General features: G+C 38.2%; 1 protein-coding gene across 26 annotated transcripts in view; it reads right to left on the reverse strand.

Moving 5' to 3' along the window:
- Window positions 1-1454: 1454 nt before the first annotated feature.
- SOX6 (SRY-box transcription factor 6) overlaps window positions 1455-19332 on the reverse strand; it is a 657692-nt gene continuing 639814 nt past the window's right edge. For all 26 annotated transcript variants that reach the window (XM_049890540.1, XM_049890534.1, XM_049890527.1 and 23 more), the window contains 2 exons: window positions 17564-17780; window positions 1455-6660 (listed from right to left, as the gene is read on the reverse strand). In XM_049890540.1, the coding sequence (XP_049746497.1) occupies window positions 6357-6660; window positions 17564-17780 (521 nt within the window). In that variant the 3' untranslated portion in view covers window positions 1455-6356. The remainder of the gene's footprint in view (window positions 6661-17563; window positions 17781-19332) is intronic.

Raw genomic sequence — 19332 nt, forward strand, 5'->3', positions numbered from 1 at the left:
TTAATTTGTAAGTGTCAACAGCAGTACAAAAGATGGAGTGATGACGACTAGATTAAGGGTAGAGAGGACAGTCTTGAGGTAAATGAGCATAAATAGGCAGTTCTTATAGACACTCCCCTGAGGAGCCTAAGCCCCATCATGGCATATACATTATTACCCAAAGATGGCATGTTTAACATATCAGGAAAGCACCTTGTGCAAAAAGGAAAAAAAAAAAAAGTGGCTAAGGTGCCAACATATACCAGGATAGATAGTATGTCTTTCAATTTTGTCTTTTCCCTTAATTATGAGGCAGAGGAGGGGAAGACTTTGGAAAGTACCACTGAAGGATTATTTAATGTTAAATTTTATCTCACATCAATACTGCACAAAATCCGAGAAGTCTGTGTATGCAACAAAGCTAAGAACAATGATTCATCCTTCTAAATTTAAAGAAGGTTCTTTTTGTTTCCATTTCTTTAATCCTTAGCAAACTTTTTTTTTTTTTTTTTAATTTCATTATCAAGAGGAGAGTGTGAGAAAGATGTGATGGCAACCCTTACGGTCATTTAAAAACTTTACACTGGACTGTACAAGATTTTTTTTTTGATAAACTATTTACATTTTCAGACTTTCAAACATATTCAAAGCAGCAATAGACACTAGTTTTTAATGTTTTTTTTTTTTTTTTTTTTCTAATTGCCCAAATAGTTACCAGCCATGGGCCAAGTAGGTACCTGCATTATACATAGAATTTCTACAAAGAAAATCTGCGGTTAAAATTTGCTCGAGGGTGTATTAAATGCCCTTAGCATTTCAAGGGCCACACCCACAGTGTTGCTATAGGAACCAAAGCACAGTACCTTGACAACAGAGTTGCAGTTGTCCCAACAGCCCTACACAAACTTTACAATTTGAAACAGCAGCCAGCATGTCAGTCCAGCATGTCAGTGAATTGTGCTGATTAAATTAACATAGAATACAATCTCACAATATACATCACAAACAAATTACAATGTCAGGAAATAAAAGAGTTACAGTAAGATAAGTTATGTAGTAACAGCTTATAAGCTCGTCTAAGGTAATAAAAATTTTACATGGCAAATACAATAATGAATGAACATAAATGCTAAGCATTCTACTTTGCTACAAGCTGGAGAAGGGTACAATAAAGACTGCACTTTCAAAAAAGCAAAAACACATATGACAAAGGAAGACGAACGGAGAGAATGCACATGAGCAGGTCTGCAATGTGCAGCATACAAAACAGGTAAATATTTGCACATTCCCCATACTCCAAGAGCACCAGCACTGAGGCCTCATTTTATGCTTGTGGTTCTTCAGGAACAGGAAACTACTGAGCAAGACATGTTACTGAGTTGCCTTCAAATTTTCATATTGCCACGAACACCAATTTGAAGAGTATCTGCACTAAGCATTACCTTTCTGCCCTCCCTGCCCCACCCTGTGCCCCTACCTCTGCCCCAAAGGTACCAGCAATCTGAATACTTGTTCATGAGCTTTTGGAAAGCAGTCTGTCCCCAAAGGAAAAGATAGGATGGGGATGAAAAAGAAATATGTTTGCATATCAACATTTTCCAAGATGTTAGCATAGGGACACACTTAATAGTACATGGCATCACAGATAGAACGTAATCGGCAGGAATAACAGATAGAAGTTGTTTATTAAGGAAGGAAACATGTCAGGGGCAGGTGACTTAAGGAAATGATGCAAGTGCTTTTGTAAAAGGACAAATAAGGTCATACAATATTATTATACTTCGAGAAGTGAGCTTAAGTGCCAACTCAATCCTTTAGACAAACACGTACAAAATCAGGCAAGGCTACAGCAATGATTTTTGTCATTTTCTCATTAAAAAGGAAGACCCAGTAATGATTTCAATACATTCCTCTAGCTGCATGTCTTTGCAGTTGTTGGCACTTGGTACAGGATTTCTCACATGCTTTGAAACTACTAATTCTTTTTTCCTTTCCCAAATGAGTAGGCAGAGATCATTTCTCTGCAAAATGAGTAAACTGAAAGAAGCAGCCTCAGCCCTGATGTTCAAATGACCAGGCTGCTTTCCTACTGGGGGCAGATGGACTTCCTCGAAACAATCCCTGCTTTCAGCTAGTGCCTGTGCTCCTGGCTCAGGAGGGTGTGCTCCGAAGAAGCAGCCTGGCTTCATAAGGAAAAGAAAACAGCCTTTAATTTCAGCTGGAGGGTGATCACACCCTTTCAAACACCCCAGGCTCCCATGGGTCTAATGTTCAGGGGAGGCCAGAATTTGACAAGCTCAATAGCACTATGAGCCCACACCTGAATTTAGAACTTGGCCTGGGAGTTGGTGTCAAGACCCTGGCAAATCAAATCAGCCCTGAGGGCAAGGCTGAAGAGTGTCAAATACCAAAGGAAGCAAACTGATACGGTCCTAAAAGGCTGAGCTGGAAGTGCATGAAAACAACAAAACTTTGGTACCTTTCTGGAAAAGATACTGCATCACATCTGCCAACGAAACAGAGAAATTGCCTGCCTGGCTGCTCATGCCCGAAGATTGACAAGATTTTCTTTTCTCTTTCTCTGTCTGTCTTTCTATTTTATATGGTCCATTTTTTAGGAGTGGATTGTCTGCTAGTGTCCCTAATCCAATTGAGAGGGAAAGTCCAATTCCTGTGAGATCTTTAACAAAGTGGAGATAATTTATATCTCTGATTTGAAGATACTCGGAAATGATGAGCACTGAAAAAGTTGATTAACATTCTTTAATATAATTGGCATGGTGGGGCTTTTAATAATGGCCAATCTCAAAAGTGAATTTTTGCCTTTATAATGGCATTCATTCTTCTTGCTATTAAAGGGTCACGGAACTATCTCATAAGTTTTATGTGAATTTGCAAAGCAAATTGACTCCCAGCCGTACTGGAGATTTAGAATGTTCAATTCATCAGCTTTGTGTAAGAAAGAGACAGCAAAACTCTGAATCCGTGGACAGTCAGTTCTAGGCTACATGAGAACTCGAGTGAAGGAGTGAAGGTTTTGCTGTCCCAGCTTCAGGTCCAACACTGCTCTTCTACTGTGGCTGATAATTCACTATGCCTATGAGGTACAGTGACTTGTCAACTTCTTGTCTGGACCGACACACGTGGATAGAGAACAAAAAGGAAATACATAACTTATACCTTGCTAAGTATTCATGAGCCCAAAATAAAACTCTATTGCTATGTTATATTTACATAATTAGAAAAATCTAAAATGAGATGGTAAAGTCATAAAAACTTTGTTTTAAGCCCCACTTAAAACGAAGTGATTCCTACGATTGTCATTCTCAATTTCCATGGATATTTAGAGCCAAAGTTGGCTAATAAATAGAATAAACTGCTTAGGCACAGAATTTAGATTGGAATACAGCATCACTGTTTGACCTAATGAAAGGGACGTTTACAATCAGATCATTCTTGAATAGCCTTTCATTTTTGAGAACATGGCTACAAGTAACTGAACCCCAGTACTGAGGCAGAGCTGGAGCTAAAACAAAGTGTTCATACACACATGTATTTTGCATAAATAAATGAAATAACAAGACATAAAAATGACTCAAATCCGGCAACTGTGAGGCAAGCCCACACGAGTCGAAACAGATGACTTTTGTTCATGAGTTTTCGTACAACAGTTTCACATTAGTCAGAAGTGATAAAAAATACCATTTATATCCAGTGCTTATAACACTTACGAAACAACATCTGTGAGTGTGTGTTTTTCTTTTTTTCTTTTTTTACTACAAGCAAAATCAAGTTTCAGTCCTAAAGAACAGTCCTTTGTTCTCCACCAGCCCAGAATATTATTTTGGCATGGTCATAAAAACAAACAAAATTAACCTACTATTCTAAATGTTTGCCTTTGTGCAAAATTAATTACATACAATACAACGCTAGCCATCCAGCACTCTACCTATGCAACAAAATAAAAAAGGAGTGAGAAAGAGAGAGAGAGAGAGCAAAAGCCAAAGAGAAAGAGAAAATGTAAGAATGAACTGAGGAGGAGAGGTATATAATCAGAGAAATCAGTAAGACAATAATAAATATTCTTTCTTTTTTTGAGAAAAATGACCTCCTCCTCATTTGAAATAAATGTACAAAAAACAAAGTTCCAATCCCCAACCAATATTAAGAACAAAACATTTCTATCAGTACCTTAATCAGCTTATAGAGAGCACGCCCAGCTAATGGCATAGCTGGTAATACCTTGGCTAGACCTATTTATTGCTATTAGGTATGGCCTTGAGCACTCTTTAAATAAATATGTAGGTATACTGTTTTCTTCCAAGCGGCAAAATGGCTCAAGAAATCTGATGGGGCCGTTCCTATGTCCTGGTGATCAGATTCCGGGTTGTCCCATGAGGTGAACTTTCCCATTCACTGACATTCTCCCATTAAACCACTCTGGGTGAGGTCTCCCATGGGCAATCAGTCCTAGTTTCAGGAAGGTCAAAATGGCAGGGCAGAGCTCCCTGTAGTTAGGAGATGGGGAAAGAAACCTCCCAGCCCATCAGCACATCTCCAGGGAAAGGCTTGTGTGACAGTTAGTCTTGCTCACACGTAGGCATGCGTTCCATGTGGCCACAGATACAGGGAGTCAGTCAGCCAGGGGAGCTCTTCTGCTGCACCAGGAGATATCTGTTCCCCAGAGTTAACAGTAGGAACATCCCATATAGGGAATGTACTTCCCCCCCTTCTCCTTTCCTATGATTTTCTTTCATTCTCTGAATGTATCATGACTATCTGCCTCTATCTTTGCTTTGAGGCTACCATGTGGCTTCTTGTATCCTGGGGGTTTTGCAAAGAACTCCCTAGTCATGTAAGCTGGAATGGAGCAACTCAGGGTAAAAGTGCCTGCCCCTGACAGCCTCACTGTAGTCTCCTGCATGGCCCACAACCTTGGGCTTCAGGTTTGGCTGTGGGACTCTCCTGCCTGGCAGTCACCGCTGTTGACCCTTGCAGCTGAACTGAATTCAGGGAAATTCCACTGATGCCGACCCAACCACGTGTTGCTGAACTGAATTAGGGGAAAATTCTGGCAAAAGATTCAAGGTTACAGCGAACCTCAGGGGCATACCTATTTACGTATAAGGTTATACACCTATATCCAAATATACATCCCTGTAGCCAGACATGCACTCGTGTTTAAGAACAACAATACAGGTATTTAATAGTATCTTGTTTCAGAAATGCTTCCAGATGCTATGGGGACATACAATTACTATGTACATCTTTTGTATCTAGCAGGCGAAGGAGGTAAAAAGGGCTGAGAAGTTCTTCTGGGAAGGAGGGTGAAAAACAAGAATTATTAAATTAATGCCACCAACAATATTTTTTTTTAAATAAATAGTAAGTGGACCCTTGACATTCTGGAATGAATAAATTATTTAAGAGAAAATGTGTTAAGACTGAATGTCAGGGTTAAAGGCAAAGGGATAATGGATGTAGTGAGAGGTGGCCTCAGGCGGAGAAGACCACCATGTTGGTGTCTGTGTGGTGATCGCTCTGGTGTGCGTACGTCATACCACGTCACACACTGATGGCACATCAAGAGGCAAACACAATTGGGTACACGCACTGTGGCAACTTTGTTCATTCCTTACAATATCTTGTCTCCAGATTCCTGAGTACTTTACCATTTTCTGGAAAAAAAAAAAAAAAGTTGTGGTTTGCTATTTTATTTTAAGATGCCAAAGATTGTCTAAGACTTTGCAGTGTCTCCTTTAAGACTTTCAAAATATTAAGATTCAAAAGTTATGAAAAGAGTTTGGCACATTCAGAGTTTAACTCTACACATGGAAAAATGGAATTCCGAGGCCTTCCGAACATGCTTTACATGCAGCTGCTCACGCCGTGGACTTGTTCTGTTTCACAATATATGAAATCCTCAGTTGTTCTCTAAAATAATTCAGAATAAAAACACATTCACAACCTGTAGGCCGGCACAGCATACCTGAGTGAGAATGTTTAACCCCATCTAAAACAGTTAACTTAAACCTTTATCAACATCCAAAAGGAAAAAAAAAAAAAAGTAAGACAAAAATATAAGACTTGTAAGACAGCTATGGGTTGAGATAAGTTTTCAAGTCCTGGTGTCTCATATTTAATATGTCTTCACCTAAATTAAAAAACAACAACAACAACAATAACAATAACGACAAAAACTCAAGTTCATGAAAAGTCAGGAAAAACTTAATCTGTCTCACGCTTTACAAAACAATTAAGACCATTCTGCTGATGTAATTGTGGAGCCACAAATGCATGCGGGCTCTTTAAGAACTTTTTGTTGTGGGAGGGGGGATGAAATGTCAGAGTATTTTAATTCAGCAAACAAACACTCCTCAGTTGGCACTGACAGCCTCCGGGGCTTCATTTTCACTGCTATAGTCTGACTTGGGATCATCTTCATAGTCGTCATATATTTCCATTTCATCTTCTCCATTAATCATTTCATTTCCAGCTAGGCTTCCACCATCTGTCTTCATTCCGTAAGTGCTCTGGATAACCGGGAGGCTGGGCTCTGGGCTGGCGGAGGTGCTAGAGCAGTCAGATGTCATCTGAGGTGATGGTGTGGTAGTTGCCATAGTGATAGCACCAGGATACACAACACCTGTTCCTGTGGTGATTGGAATCTGAGGCTGTTGCCTGTATAGACGAAAAAAATAAAACAAAGGAAAAATTTCTATCTATATATGCCTCTCTGTGGTATTGGAATTCATCCCCCACACATTCCAGAGTGGGATCCTGTTTGACATTCTAAGCAAATGACAAAAATGTGTCAAAGATGTTCCCTGGAAGAATTCTGCAAATCTCACTTTTGCTATGGTTGGGGGTTAAAGAGTATATTGGAGCAATTCACTGATAGTTTTGTGACATAAAAGTGGGATTCTTTTTCAATATTGCAAATATCACAAAGCTTGGGTAACATTTGGTATTTGGAAAAAATTATGGAGTTAATTCCACGAAGGTGGAAGCCCATTTTTCAAGCCCTCCCAGAACATTTAAAAAACAGTCTTGTGGCATGAAACACAGTATAATGACACTGTTTAACAAGCTTATGTCATCTTCACCATGGTTTGAGAACCGTATAGAGGAAAGGAAGATGAGAAATGACTTGTCCCTAAAAGTTCCTAAGCATGCCCCTAAGAGTCAGATTTAGTAAAGTATATATTTGATACCAATGCAAAAGTCTATTTCTACAGCTGAGCTTGTAGGGAAGCTCCCTGAAGCTTCTATTTCCCTAATTATGGAAGGGTCATCTTGGTTATCTTGAGACCTTGGGCTGGAACTGGGACTAGGGTCTAGGGTCTAGGGCTAGAGGAGTCAGAGTAAAAAGCAGTGAGAGTGTTGTAGTTTAGTGGAATAAGAGACACATTGCCTCATCCTAGATCCAAGCATGAGAATACTGAATATGCCATGGGCTGACAAAAGAATGAATAAATCTGTCTTGGAAGAAGCACAACCTCTCACATACTCTGGACTCGTTGTCAGCAGGGATCAGTCCCTGGAGAAGGACATCATGCTTGGTAAAGTAGACGGTCAGCAAAAAAGAGGAAGACCCTTGACGAACTGGATTGACATAGCGGTTACAACTATGGGCTCAAGTATAACAACGACTGTGAGGATGGCGCAGGACTGGGCAGTGTTTCGTTCTGTTGTACATACGGTTGCTATGAGTTGGAATTGACTCCACAGCACCTAACAACAACAGATCCTAGCAGATGCCAAGGCCCAGTCACACCAGATCATTCCTTCATAATGTGACTCTAGTTCAGATAAACTTACCAGACCCTTTATTTACGAAGTTCAGTCTTCTCCCTCTGCTGGGAAATGTGGCTACTCTGGTCTCTCATTTCACCTGAGGTCTTATAATTGGTACATAACAATTAAAGATCTACCAACACTGGAGGCTATGACTGAAACAATATTCTCATATATGCAATATTCACTGTTTTCCAATATCTATATACATTAATTGCATTTGAAATTGTTTAAAAATGTCAGTGTTTTGTTCTTGTGGCTTCTAGTCAATCACCAGTTGGACAATTCTTATTGACCCTATACATTATCACTGAAACTTTTCTCTCCAGCTCGCTCTAACAGGGCAATACCCTGAATCAATGCAGAAGTAGCTTAGTTACCAGCTACTCCTTTACATATCCAGAAGAAGCGTAATTTTCTCACTAAGGCCCACACGCCCTCAAGCCTGGAAGGAGAAGAAATGGTAGAGATGGCCTACAATCACTATGTGAGATATCTGATAATATATCTTTAACAATCTCTTTCAGTTACTAAGATAAACCAAATCAACTCATGGTAAACCCACATACTACAGAGTAGAACTCCTCTATAGGATTTTCTTGGCTATAATCTTTATGGAAGCAGTTTGCCAGGCCTTTCTTTCGCAGAGCTAATGGGCAGGTCCAAACCACCAACTTTTAGGTTAGCAGCTGATCACAAACCACTAGGGAGGCATAATATTGATTCCTTAACCTTTGACTATACAACACATAAAATGTTTTAATATATATTATCTTATTCAATTAACATGGCAATTCCAGGCGTTATTATTAATTCAAATTTTTCAGATGAACAAAATAACACCTTGCTTAAGGCCACACACTTAATAACACCCTGCCCAAAATTTGAACCTAGGTCCATAACCAACCAAACTCACTGTCTTCGAGACGATTCTGACTCATAGCGACCCTATAGGACAGAGTAGAACTAACCCATAGGGTTCCCAAGGCTCTAATTTTTTATGGAAGCAGACTGCCACATCTTTCTCCTGTGAAGTTAGGTCACCTGACTCATAGTTCATCTCTTTTTCCTTTATACATATCCAATATACAGATACACTAAGCTCACTACACCTCATAAAGAAGTCCTAATTTCCATAGGCTTGTTGACACCCAGTACACACAAAACACTTGAGACTGATCCATTTTCTTTCATTCTCATGGTGATTTTTTTGGCTGCCTGAAGGAACATGACAGAGGAATCTAAATCTATGTATCTTATTATTAGTTGCTGTTGAGTCAATTCTGACTCATGGCGACCTCATGTGTGCAAAGTAGAACTGCTCCATTGGGTTTTCAAGGCTGTGACCTTCTGGAACAGATCATCGAGACTGTCTTCTGAGGTGCTTCTGGGTGAGTCTGAACCACCAACCTTTCAGCTAGTAGTCAAGCCGCTTAACTGTTTGTACCACCCAGGGACTCCTAAATCTATGTATGGAAACATGCTATAAAATACTGGTTTCTTTACCATCGAATCAAATTCTAAAAACGTTATATTTCTTGCTTCCTCAGTTTTGGGCAAATTAACACAAATTAAATTTCATGCTCACCTGCCCACAGCAGCGAATGTCTCATTAAATTTTTTACTGAATTTGGATAATTGTAATAAAAATATTTCTGATTTAATCACATTATGAGGGTAGAACGAAAACTTTTACTGCAATATTAACCCATTTTACAGATTTCATCAATTTGGTGACCATAATCCGTGATAGAGACTGCATACTATCAAATGACATACTCTCTTTTCACAAAATATGTTTTCTTTCCACAAAGAATAAATGGTCATTTTTGCAGCATTTTTAAAATTAAAACATCTATATCTGTATCTATAGATCTAATAAATAAATTTGAACAACTATTATGTGTCAGGGATTATGCTTAGATGTTTTCATATTATTTTCTTTAATCCTCGTAACAAGCCTGAGGTGGAAGCATCATTTTCTTTCTTTTACAGATAAAGTAGCCAATTAAGGTTCTGAGAGTTTAAGTTGTTTGTCAAAGGCCACAAAAGTGCCACAGCCAGGAAGTGAACCCAGTTTTATGATTTCAAGTTAAGTGTTCTCTCCCCACAGTATGAGAGTCACCCTCTTGGATTATTAATTAATGAGAACTGATATCCTGTGACGTACTGGCTCACAAATTCCCTACAAGCTAATCCAGGTTGGAAGAGAAAGGCAATTTAAATCAAAGTCTTCTAAACTGAGCTCCACATATTTAACAGTTTTTGGTTTTTAGACACTAAGTCAGTAATGGAATGGTAAAAATGATACACAGAGACAGAGACAGTTAAAGCATCTATACAACTTACTTTTGGGCGTGAGACACATATAATATGCATAAGTCTCCTCCTGGTCAGTAGAAAGAAAAGGCTACTTCAAACTTCAAGCCAGTGCTAACGTCTAAAGTGTCTATGGTAAAAACCCAGAGGATATTCCCATCCTGAATAAATGAGGATAGTCCAGTACTAGCAATGATCTCTCATTCACAAACAACTGCTTAAGGTTTCTGTAAATACTAGAATGAGAACTTGTCCCTATAAGAAATGATTGTGCCTCAGCAAGGCCTCTTGGGAAGAAAGTGATGTGGTACAGCGGAAAGGGCTCAGGCTGTGGAGTCAGACAGAGCTGAGTTTAAATCCCAGCTCTACCAGTTACTGCATCTGTGATCTTGGGCAGGTTAATTATCATCGTGGACTTTCCCTCTCCTCATCTAAGAATTAGAATAATCATACTTACTTTACAGGATTGTCATGGAGATTAAATAAGAGAACATACATATAAAGCACTACATAGTATAGAGTAGATAATCAATAAATGTTCACTCTCTCTTTTTTTCTCCTCCTTTTGGGAAGTTGGCATAAACCTCACAGAGAACAAGCATTTTCTGAGTTTGGAGAGGTCCAAGGAAATGACAAAATGGTGGGTTGGACTGTCCTGAATGCTGGCCCATAGGAGCTGGTTGGAACCAGAAGCAAAAGAGTATTGAACTCTGGTTCACAGCTGGGCCAGGAAAGGCTTCCTCTCTATCACAGCAGTACAGAGAAGGGCATCTGAGATGGGAACATGTTTGTCTTATGCTGACTTATGAGAAATGACAGAAAAGGAAAAAAAGCTGAAAGACGCTAACATTTGGTTCTGTATGACCCCTTTCTTCTTCTTCTTCTTCTTCTTCTTCTTTTTCTCTCTCTCTCTCTTCAGATACTTGCATGGTTTCATCCCTTATCCCTCAGGTCTTTGCTCAAATGCTACCTTCTTCTCACTGAGGTTTTTTTCCATGACCACCCTATTTAAAATTGTACCCCATCATCTGAAACACCCCTGCCCTTTTTCCCTACTTTACTTTCTTTCTAGGGCATTTATCACTATTTGATATTTATTCATTGATCGGTTGATTGTCCAATTCCCTCCTCTAGAACTTAAGCTTCATGAAAGCAGGAATTTTCAATGATATAGCTCCAGAACCTAGAACAACGCCTGGAACATAAGAGACACTCCATAAATATCTGCTGAATACCTAGAATGAATGAACTAATAGATGAGTGAATGAACTAGTGAATAAGAAAAAAAGAACAACAGCAACAAAAAAAACCTGGGTAACTTATCCTAGAAAAGAAAAGATAAAATCAAACTAGCTGTATAAGAGGGAGGGTGGTGGAGGAGGAACGTGAATATAACCATCTTTAGATGTTTGAAAAATTGTCTTCATAAAGAAGAAATTTGTTCTAGGAGGGACCAAAGAACAAGATTAAAACCAAGCTACAAAGCAGCAGAAAAGCAGATTATGGCTCAGTTAAGAGAAAATAACTTTTTAGCATTAGGAAATGTTCTACAAAGGACCTCGCTCTTTTGGTAAGTGGTGGGCCCTCTGCCCCAAGAAACATCCACGAAGAACTTGGAGAGGACACCTACCATAGCTGGCTGTTTGAAACAGGTGACTTCTACGGTCCTTTCTAAGTTACAATGTATTCTGTGGATGCAAAAATCATAACCTAATTGTTAGGTTAATCTTGTTATCTCATTGCCATTAACAGCATAAAAAGCAATAAAAATAAATAAAGAGATAAATAAACAAGCTAGCACAGCTAACTGCAGTTGAAGAAGCCAGGCATTCAAGGGCTTCCAAAAGAGCTCTCTATCCTAGCTATCTTACTTTTTCTTTAACGCCAGGAGAAATTCCTAGGTTGACCTCCTTTATTATTGATACTTTTCACATATTGCCCCATGTGCTCGCTCATGCTCTTCTTAATGCTATGACAGTACACTTTACCCCTCTTTTCCACCAGCCTGAACCCTTCCCAAATCTCAAGTCTCCTCCTTGGGGATACCCTGCTGTTAGCGCTAATGCATAGTAATCTCTCTTCCTCTGGGCTTCACTTGCTCTTGTCTATAAAATCAAGATTAGTATTTTATTACACATTATGTATAGCACTATACTATGTATTCTGTATGCATGTGTGTGTGTATATGTATAAAAAACTAATATTTGCTAATATATGTATATTTCTATATGTGTCTGGCTTCTCTGACTATAGCATTCTGTGAAAGCTTTTTGTGTACAGAAATAATTCCCTGTGTACTATACTAATTTAGTACAGTGCTGGGCACACAGCTGATTCCAAAGAGGACCTGACCAACTGACTGACTAATGAATTAACAACATGAAAAACCAGCCAGCAAGCTCGAACTTTGTCCATCAGAAGTCATTTTCCTAAAATTCATTTTTCCTTCCTTTACAGATCAATTGCAAAGTCAAAATTCAAACACTGCAGTTTTCATAAACAGGAATAGCTGGAAGTATTGGGCATTACAAATAATGAACGTGCACATCAAGACAAAAGTTGTAGAAGCTTTTCAAAGTGTATGCACAGAGCTGATACAAGCAGAGGTGGCTAAGAACCCTCACTCTCAGCCCAAGTAAAGAGTATAATTTGACCATTACAGAAGTCCAGCATGGCTGCATGATTTCTAAATCACAAAAATATTTCTAGAGTGTAGTCCAACTTTGCCAATTGCAAAGGAACTAAATACTTATGTTGGCTAAGTCCCATTGTTTGCTGACCCTTCAAGCCCTTAAACCCGTTGCCGTAGAGTCAATTCCGACTCATAGAGACCCTTACAGGGTCTATAAATGAAGGTAATAAAGTTTGTTTCATTAGATGAGCCTCCACATTACACATCTCTGTAGTTGGTATTGCAGTAAGGAATAAAAATAATAGCAATATTTTTACATTACCTATTGGAGTGTTCTAATATAGCTCTCTCTACAGGAGGACAATATGAATTAGGGGATCAATGAAAACAGTAGCTAGTCTATGTTAATTCATTTATATTTACAAGTATCTAATAGGCTTGATTCAATACCTTTAGGATTAAGACCGAACTGGCAAATGTTCAAATCACAGCATAATATAATAAAAATAGTTATTTTAATATAATAAAAATAAATTTGAGTGTAGAATTTTTTTCTAGAATAATAATACCCTAAATTAGACCTGACCATGTGCCAGACACTGTTCCAAGTGTTTTACATACATTAATTTATTCAGTCTTCACAAAGGTCCTATGATGTAGGTATTATTATCATCCTCCATTCTACATACGAGGAAACTGAGGTACAGAGAGTTTAAATAAGTTTCCCAAAGGTAAGCGGTGAATTCAGAGGAATAAAGATTACTACATATCAGTTGCCAGAGCCAGTAAGAAGCAAATCTAGTATTCAAGCCAGAGCAGTCTGGTTCCACAATCGATACTTTTAACCGTTACACTATACAGCCTCTAAGCAATTTGTAGGCTCTAATTGAGGGGTATGTGTGCTAGTGAAAAGGACATATGTTTCAGATTCAGATAAGCCTGGTTTAAATCTCAGCTCTATCATTTACTAGCTGTGTGGCCTTGAACAAATTATTTAACATCTCTGAACTTGTGTTTTTCAGTCTTATAGTGGATGTGTTATAAGGACGGATCAGTCCCTGGAGAACGGCATCATGCTTGGTAAAGTAGAGGGTCAGCAAAAAAGAGGAAGACCCTCAACGAGATGGACTGACACAGTGGCCGCAACAACATATCAATTGTGAGGATGGAGCAGGACCAGGCAGTCTCATTCTGTTGTGCATAGGGTTGCTATGAGTCAGAACAACAATAATGGAAATGATAATATATTGTAAATTTGTTGTATTTTCAACAAACTATATGATTCACTCAGTATATAGTATACATAATATAGTGATTATTCAATAATTAAAATTATTATTACTTAAAATGCTGTTGTTGATGTTGTTGTTATGTGCCATCAAGTTGATTTCAATTCATAGTGACCCCCTGTGACAGAGTAAAACTTTTCATAAAGTTTTCTAGGCTGTAGTCTTTACGGGAGTAGATCTCCACGTCTTTCTCCCGTAGAGCCACTGGGTGGGTTTGAGCCACCAACCTTTAAGTTAGCAGTCAAGCACTTAACCATTGTACCACCAGGGCTCCTTATTAAAATACAGCCCCAAAGTTAATATTTTATAGTTGCTGCATAACTCTCTATTATTTCACAGGTAAATTATCAAATAAGCATTTCAAATAAACTGAAGTACACTTAGCTATAGTTGTTTGGGAAAAGACATCATTGTAGCTATATGTACCCCAATAATAATGATTCTAATTTCAATATTAAAGTGTTCTCATTAGGATTATTACAAAATTCTGACACTTAACCTAACAATCGAAGGGGTTAAATCCAAGGTAAGAGCTAACTTTACTCCATTCCATGTTATTGATACATTCATTTCATAACAGCTAAGGGGGAAAAAAAAAAAAAAACTAACTCATCAAAAAAATTCACTCATCAGCTACAGTTGTTTAAAAATTTTAGTCAGTAAAATGTACCACAATGTTGAACAGTTTCTGTAATTTTATTGGCTTGAAAGTTGTGCATGTCTTTTCAAAATCAGCTATAAAAATTGATTTTGCCCCATTCCATAAAGGAGTCAATAGCAATCTTTGAGTTTCTGTTTTTTCTCCCTACTCCTCTTGTAATAACCACACATCTAATGAAGATCAATTTTCAAAGATGAGCCCCAGGGAATTAATAATCTATCAAATACAGCTACCTAGAAAACAAACTCTCAAGCAGAAAAAATACTTGGCTTTATGTAGCAAGTATTAGACCAAAGCTGACCACAGGAAATGGTCAAGGTTAAAGAACAAGACATTTGGATCATCTGCCTGCACTTCTGTAGCCCCATTCCACAGTCTAAAAACATCCTCCTATAAAGGACTTTCCTGGATTAACAGGAACAGGGGCCTTGGTCTCTAAATCTCAGAGCTCCTTTGTCACCACCACACTATCACAATCAAAAGCCCTGGAGCTCTTGCTCAAATGGGCAGTCAAATTCATGACTGCCAGAACGCGGCTATTAGACACAGCTTGACATAGAGCAACATGGTAAGCACAGTTAAAGATATCGCACTAGGACCACAGTCATTTGGCATGATGGAGTCACAGACACTTGAATGTGGACCTTTGTTCCTTCTCATGTTCAGCGGCCATAGGAACTCTCTAAGCCTCCATTTCTTTATCATATTTTGAGAATTATCTAAAAAACACCTAGTACAAAATAGGTGGTAGGTGTTATTAGGCTATCGTAATTTTTTTATTTTACATGCATTTTTATGTGTTGAGCTATTCTGATCCAGAGCTCTTTTAGTGCACCCTTTGTTAAAGGGGATCAAATTAAATAGAATTACTGCAATCTCATATTTTCAAATAAGTGTCGGGAACTGAAAAGGCACCAGTGATACTCTTCCAGACTATGGCAAACAAGACACAGCATGTATCACGAGATACACAGGGGACATGACTGGGGAGAAGGGTGGGAACCACAAAAGGCCTCAAATTAAAAAATTTTTTAATTCTCTATTCAAGTGAAGTTATACACGCTTACAGGTGTACACTAACAGGATTAAAAGTTGATGTTATCACACAATCTTACATTTGTATTTTGTTACCTATGACCACACTACCTAAGGTACACTTTGGAAAGTTGTTTTTCTTAAATTCTCTAATTATCACGTGAATAGGCTAATCATATTGCACTGTACTTTTTTTTTTTTTTGGTGTTAAAAGTATTACTTTCGAAAATGTAAACACTTATAATACAAAAGGAATTTGATAGTCCTATTTTGCCATGTCTTCATTTGTTAATAAATTGGGATCCTCAGACAATAAAGTGGCTTAAGCCTCTCTTTACAGCTAAAAGGTTCTTCCATCGCGTAAAGAAATTTGTTGATTATCTAGAGAGGTGATATAAATATGTAGTTTTACTGTGATATCCACTGCCGTCAAGTCAATTCCGACTCTGACAGTACCTATTAAGTAATAGCGATAGTGACAAGAGTCAGTCTTTACTGATATCTTACTATTTGCCAAGCTCTGTGTAAAGTACTTTTAAAAGCATTGCCTCATGGAGTTCTCTCAACAACGCTATGAGCTAGGTACTATTATTTGTTTTGTTTCACACATGAGAAAACACAAGCTTAGAGGAGTTAAATAACTTGCTCAAGCAGGTGGCACAGTCAGTATTTGAACCCCAGTAGTCAACTTCAAAGTCCATGCTCCTCTGAACAACATTCTAGCGTATTGTACAGATTTGTGACCCAGACTACTTCAATTGACTTTTTTTCTTTTTTGTATTGTCACTATTTACTATTCCAAATTAGTTTTATGCTTCTAAACACATGCTTCTGAAACAAACTTTTTGTTCCATGGGGACGTATTTTGAGTGTCTTTAAAAATAAACAGCAATTACTTCTCCTTTAAGGTATCTCTTTTCTCCACCTTTAAGTGAAGCTTTCTTATTTCCCTGGCAAAGCCCACCTCCTTGATTCCCTCTCAAGTAGCTCCACTTCTCTCTTTCACACCCCTTCATAAGTGTCTCCCCAGTCTGATTCCAGCTGCTCCTGGCCTGTGCCTCTGGATGCCCCTCTGTTTACCACCCCCTAATGGACCTCTGTAGAAAGAGAGGCACTGTGCTTCTAGGCCTGAGTGTGCTGGAATCTACAGGCATCTGTGTCCCCACTTATCCTGACTATTGTGGTTATGAGGGGCCTCTTCTGAATGCAGACAGCCAGTCAGCCAAGTCGAAATTTATACCAGAAATCTATTACCTAATTTTTAAACAAAATGACAAGAAATCAGACTTGAAGATATCAAAAACATGTCTAGTTTGTGATTTAAGCAAGAAAATCCACATTGTTACTGCTTCCACCACAGAATAATTTACTGCAACAAGAGTTCTGTATCTTATGCCAAAAATGAGGTCCTCTAACCAATGTCAAGGTCAATTATCTTTTGGTAGATCCCACAACAAAAGCAGACTATTGTGATTAGAGTCAGAAGCACCACCCAAAGAAGCTGGAAAGCTTCTGGGGATTTCTTAAGGTTAGTTTTAATTTTTTTCTCCCTGTGTGTGTGTTTAAATAAACTACCAAAAACTCTGTGTGTGGGCACTGAACATCTTAGATGAATTTGGGAGACAATGAAAGGGATGATCAGTTGGGAATGGGCTGTTGCAGGTTTGTTTTGATTTGAGCAGGAGCCATGCTGCACTTGTGACACTGCTGTGATGACCACAGCCAAGCCCCTTCGGCATGTCACAACCTCCTCCCTTCCCTAATGGGCTTCCCAAACACACTGCCGCTAGCCATCTTGCAGTGTCTTACTGGGAACCAAAAGCCCAGGTGGCTAAATCCAGGAATACTTACCCTACAGTAAAGAACTGCCTCATTTCCTGTCTCCGAGACCTCATCAGTTGCTTATATTCCCCGATCCGGAGCTTTTTGCCATCAACAATGCAGGTGCGTTTCGGTCGGGGTTTGTATTTATAGTTTGGGTACTTCTCTAAGTGAATCTTGCTTAGGCGGGCCTGCTCTTCATAATAAGGTTGTTTCTCCTGGTTGGACATGGATTTCCAGCGAGACCCTAGACATAAAAACAGCCTTAAGTACCCGAGTGGCCAAGAAAACACATGCCAGGCAAATACAATTAGAAATATACCTTGCCACCATTTCATTTCACTCACCTGTGCTCGGCGTAATTTCTACCACACACTGCTGAATCTTCCAATATTCTTTTAGATTACAGAATATTATTATTTTTCTCAATAATTTAAAGCTGATGCTACAAGCATAATGTTTTAAAACATATCTTTACTGCTTGAAGATCTCCTACACCGAGGTCTTTCCCCCATCATCTGTGTATCTCTCTCAAAAGGGCAGAAAACCTAAACTTTCTAAGCATACTTTCTAGTATAACAAAGATGCTCAGGAAAAGGAATCTTGGTCCCAGAAATTCAAACATCTCTCACACACCAAGCATCTGTAGTGAAGCCAGCCTTTGATAAGATGTTAAGTACACGTTGACATTCTTCCCTACATAAAACTACTACGCACACTGTCTCCCCTGGCCTAGGGTAATTAAAAAACCTAAACTCTACTTAAGAAGTTATAGCTTTAGAGCCAGAAGGTACTGTTGCAATTATGTATACTATTTTCAAGTACTATAAATGTTCATTCAAAGCTGTACCAATAAAAGTACAAAAATTTTTAATACGGTTTATACAGGAAGAAGGAAAAGTATTCACTTCTCTAATATTGTTTATAAAGAATTATCTAAACACTTGACGAAGAGACGTGTTTTTTTATATGTATCAAATTGCATTTTTGTGTCTTGCTGGTGAATAAAGCGGTAACAGCTGTGCTGACTGGATGTTAGCTATTCTTTAGTGGAGATTTTTCATACATAAACAAATGGAAAAGTTGTACAAATATTCTCTGTAGCCAGCAATATCCTGGTCTGCTTTAATAGCACATCCATCCCTGTTTTTCCTGATTGTTGTGCAAAAGTTGTATAGAAAGTCTACATAGATAGGCTCCTTTGTGTTCCCGACAGCTTAACGCCCCAGTTAACAGAATTCTTGGTACTCTCGCAAGGCATGTGCTTAAAAGTTTACATTTTAATGAATACACTTACTATATTCCTAATAATTTTTTTCACAGAATGCACACCAATAATATGGATTCCCCACAGCTGCCAAAATGGAAACAGAGATTCTATGCCCATTTGAAAGCTTCCTCATGCTGCTACTAAAATAGCAGAAAAAATATAAAAATTTCAGAGTTAGATATCAAACTTTAAGGATGGAGAAACATTGTTGTTGTTTTTTTTTTTTTTTAGAATATCTTGTAATTATAAAAAGTATATATAAAATACATCTAATAGGAACATTTTGGCTTGAAAGGTATTTAAATTCAAAAGAATAATGCTCTTATGCATATCTCTGAAATACTGAAAATAAAATCCCACTTAATTGCTAATGACATTTTTTATCCATCTTGAAATTCAAAAGGCAAAAGGCAAAAAAAAAGAAAAACCTGGATTTTAACATTAACACCACTATTCAATTTTACGTGCGTTTTAAATTTTCTTAGAGGTCACTGCTCAGAATGTCTCAAAATCAAGCTAAATTATTTAT

Source organism: Elephas maximus, chromosome 7, assembly GCF_024166365.1.
Source record: "Elephas maximus indicus isolate mEleMax1 chromosome 7, mEleMax1 primary haplotype, whole genome shotgun sequence".
NCBI lineage: Eukaryota > Metazoa > Chordata > Mammalia > Proboscidea > Elephantidae > Elephas > Elephas maximus.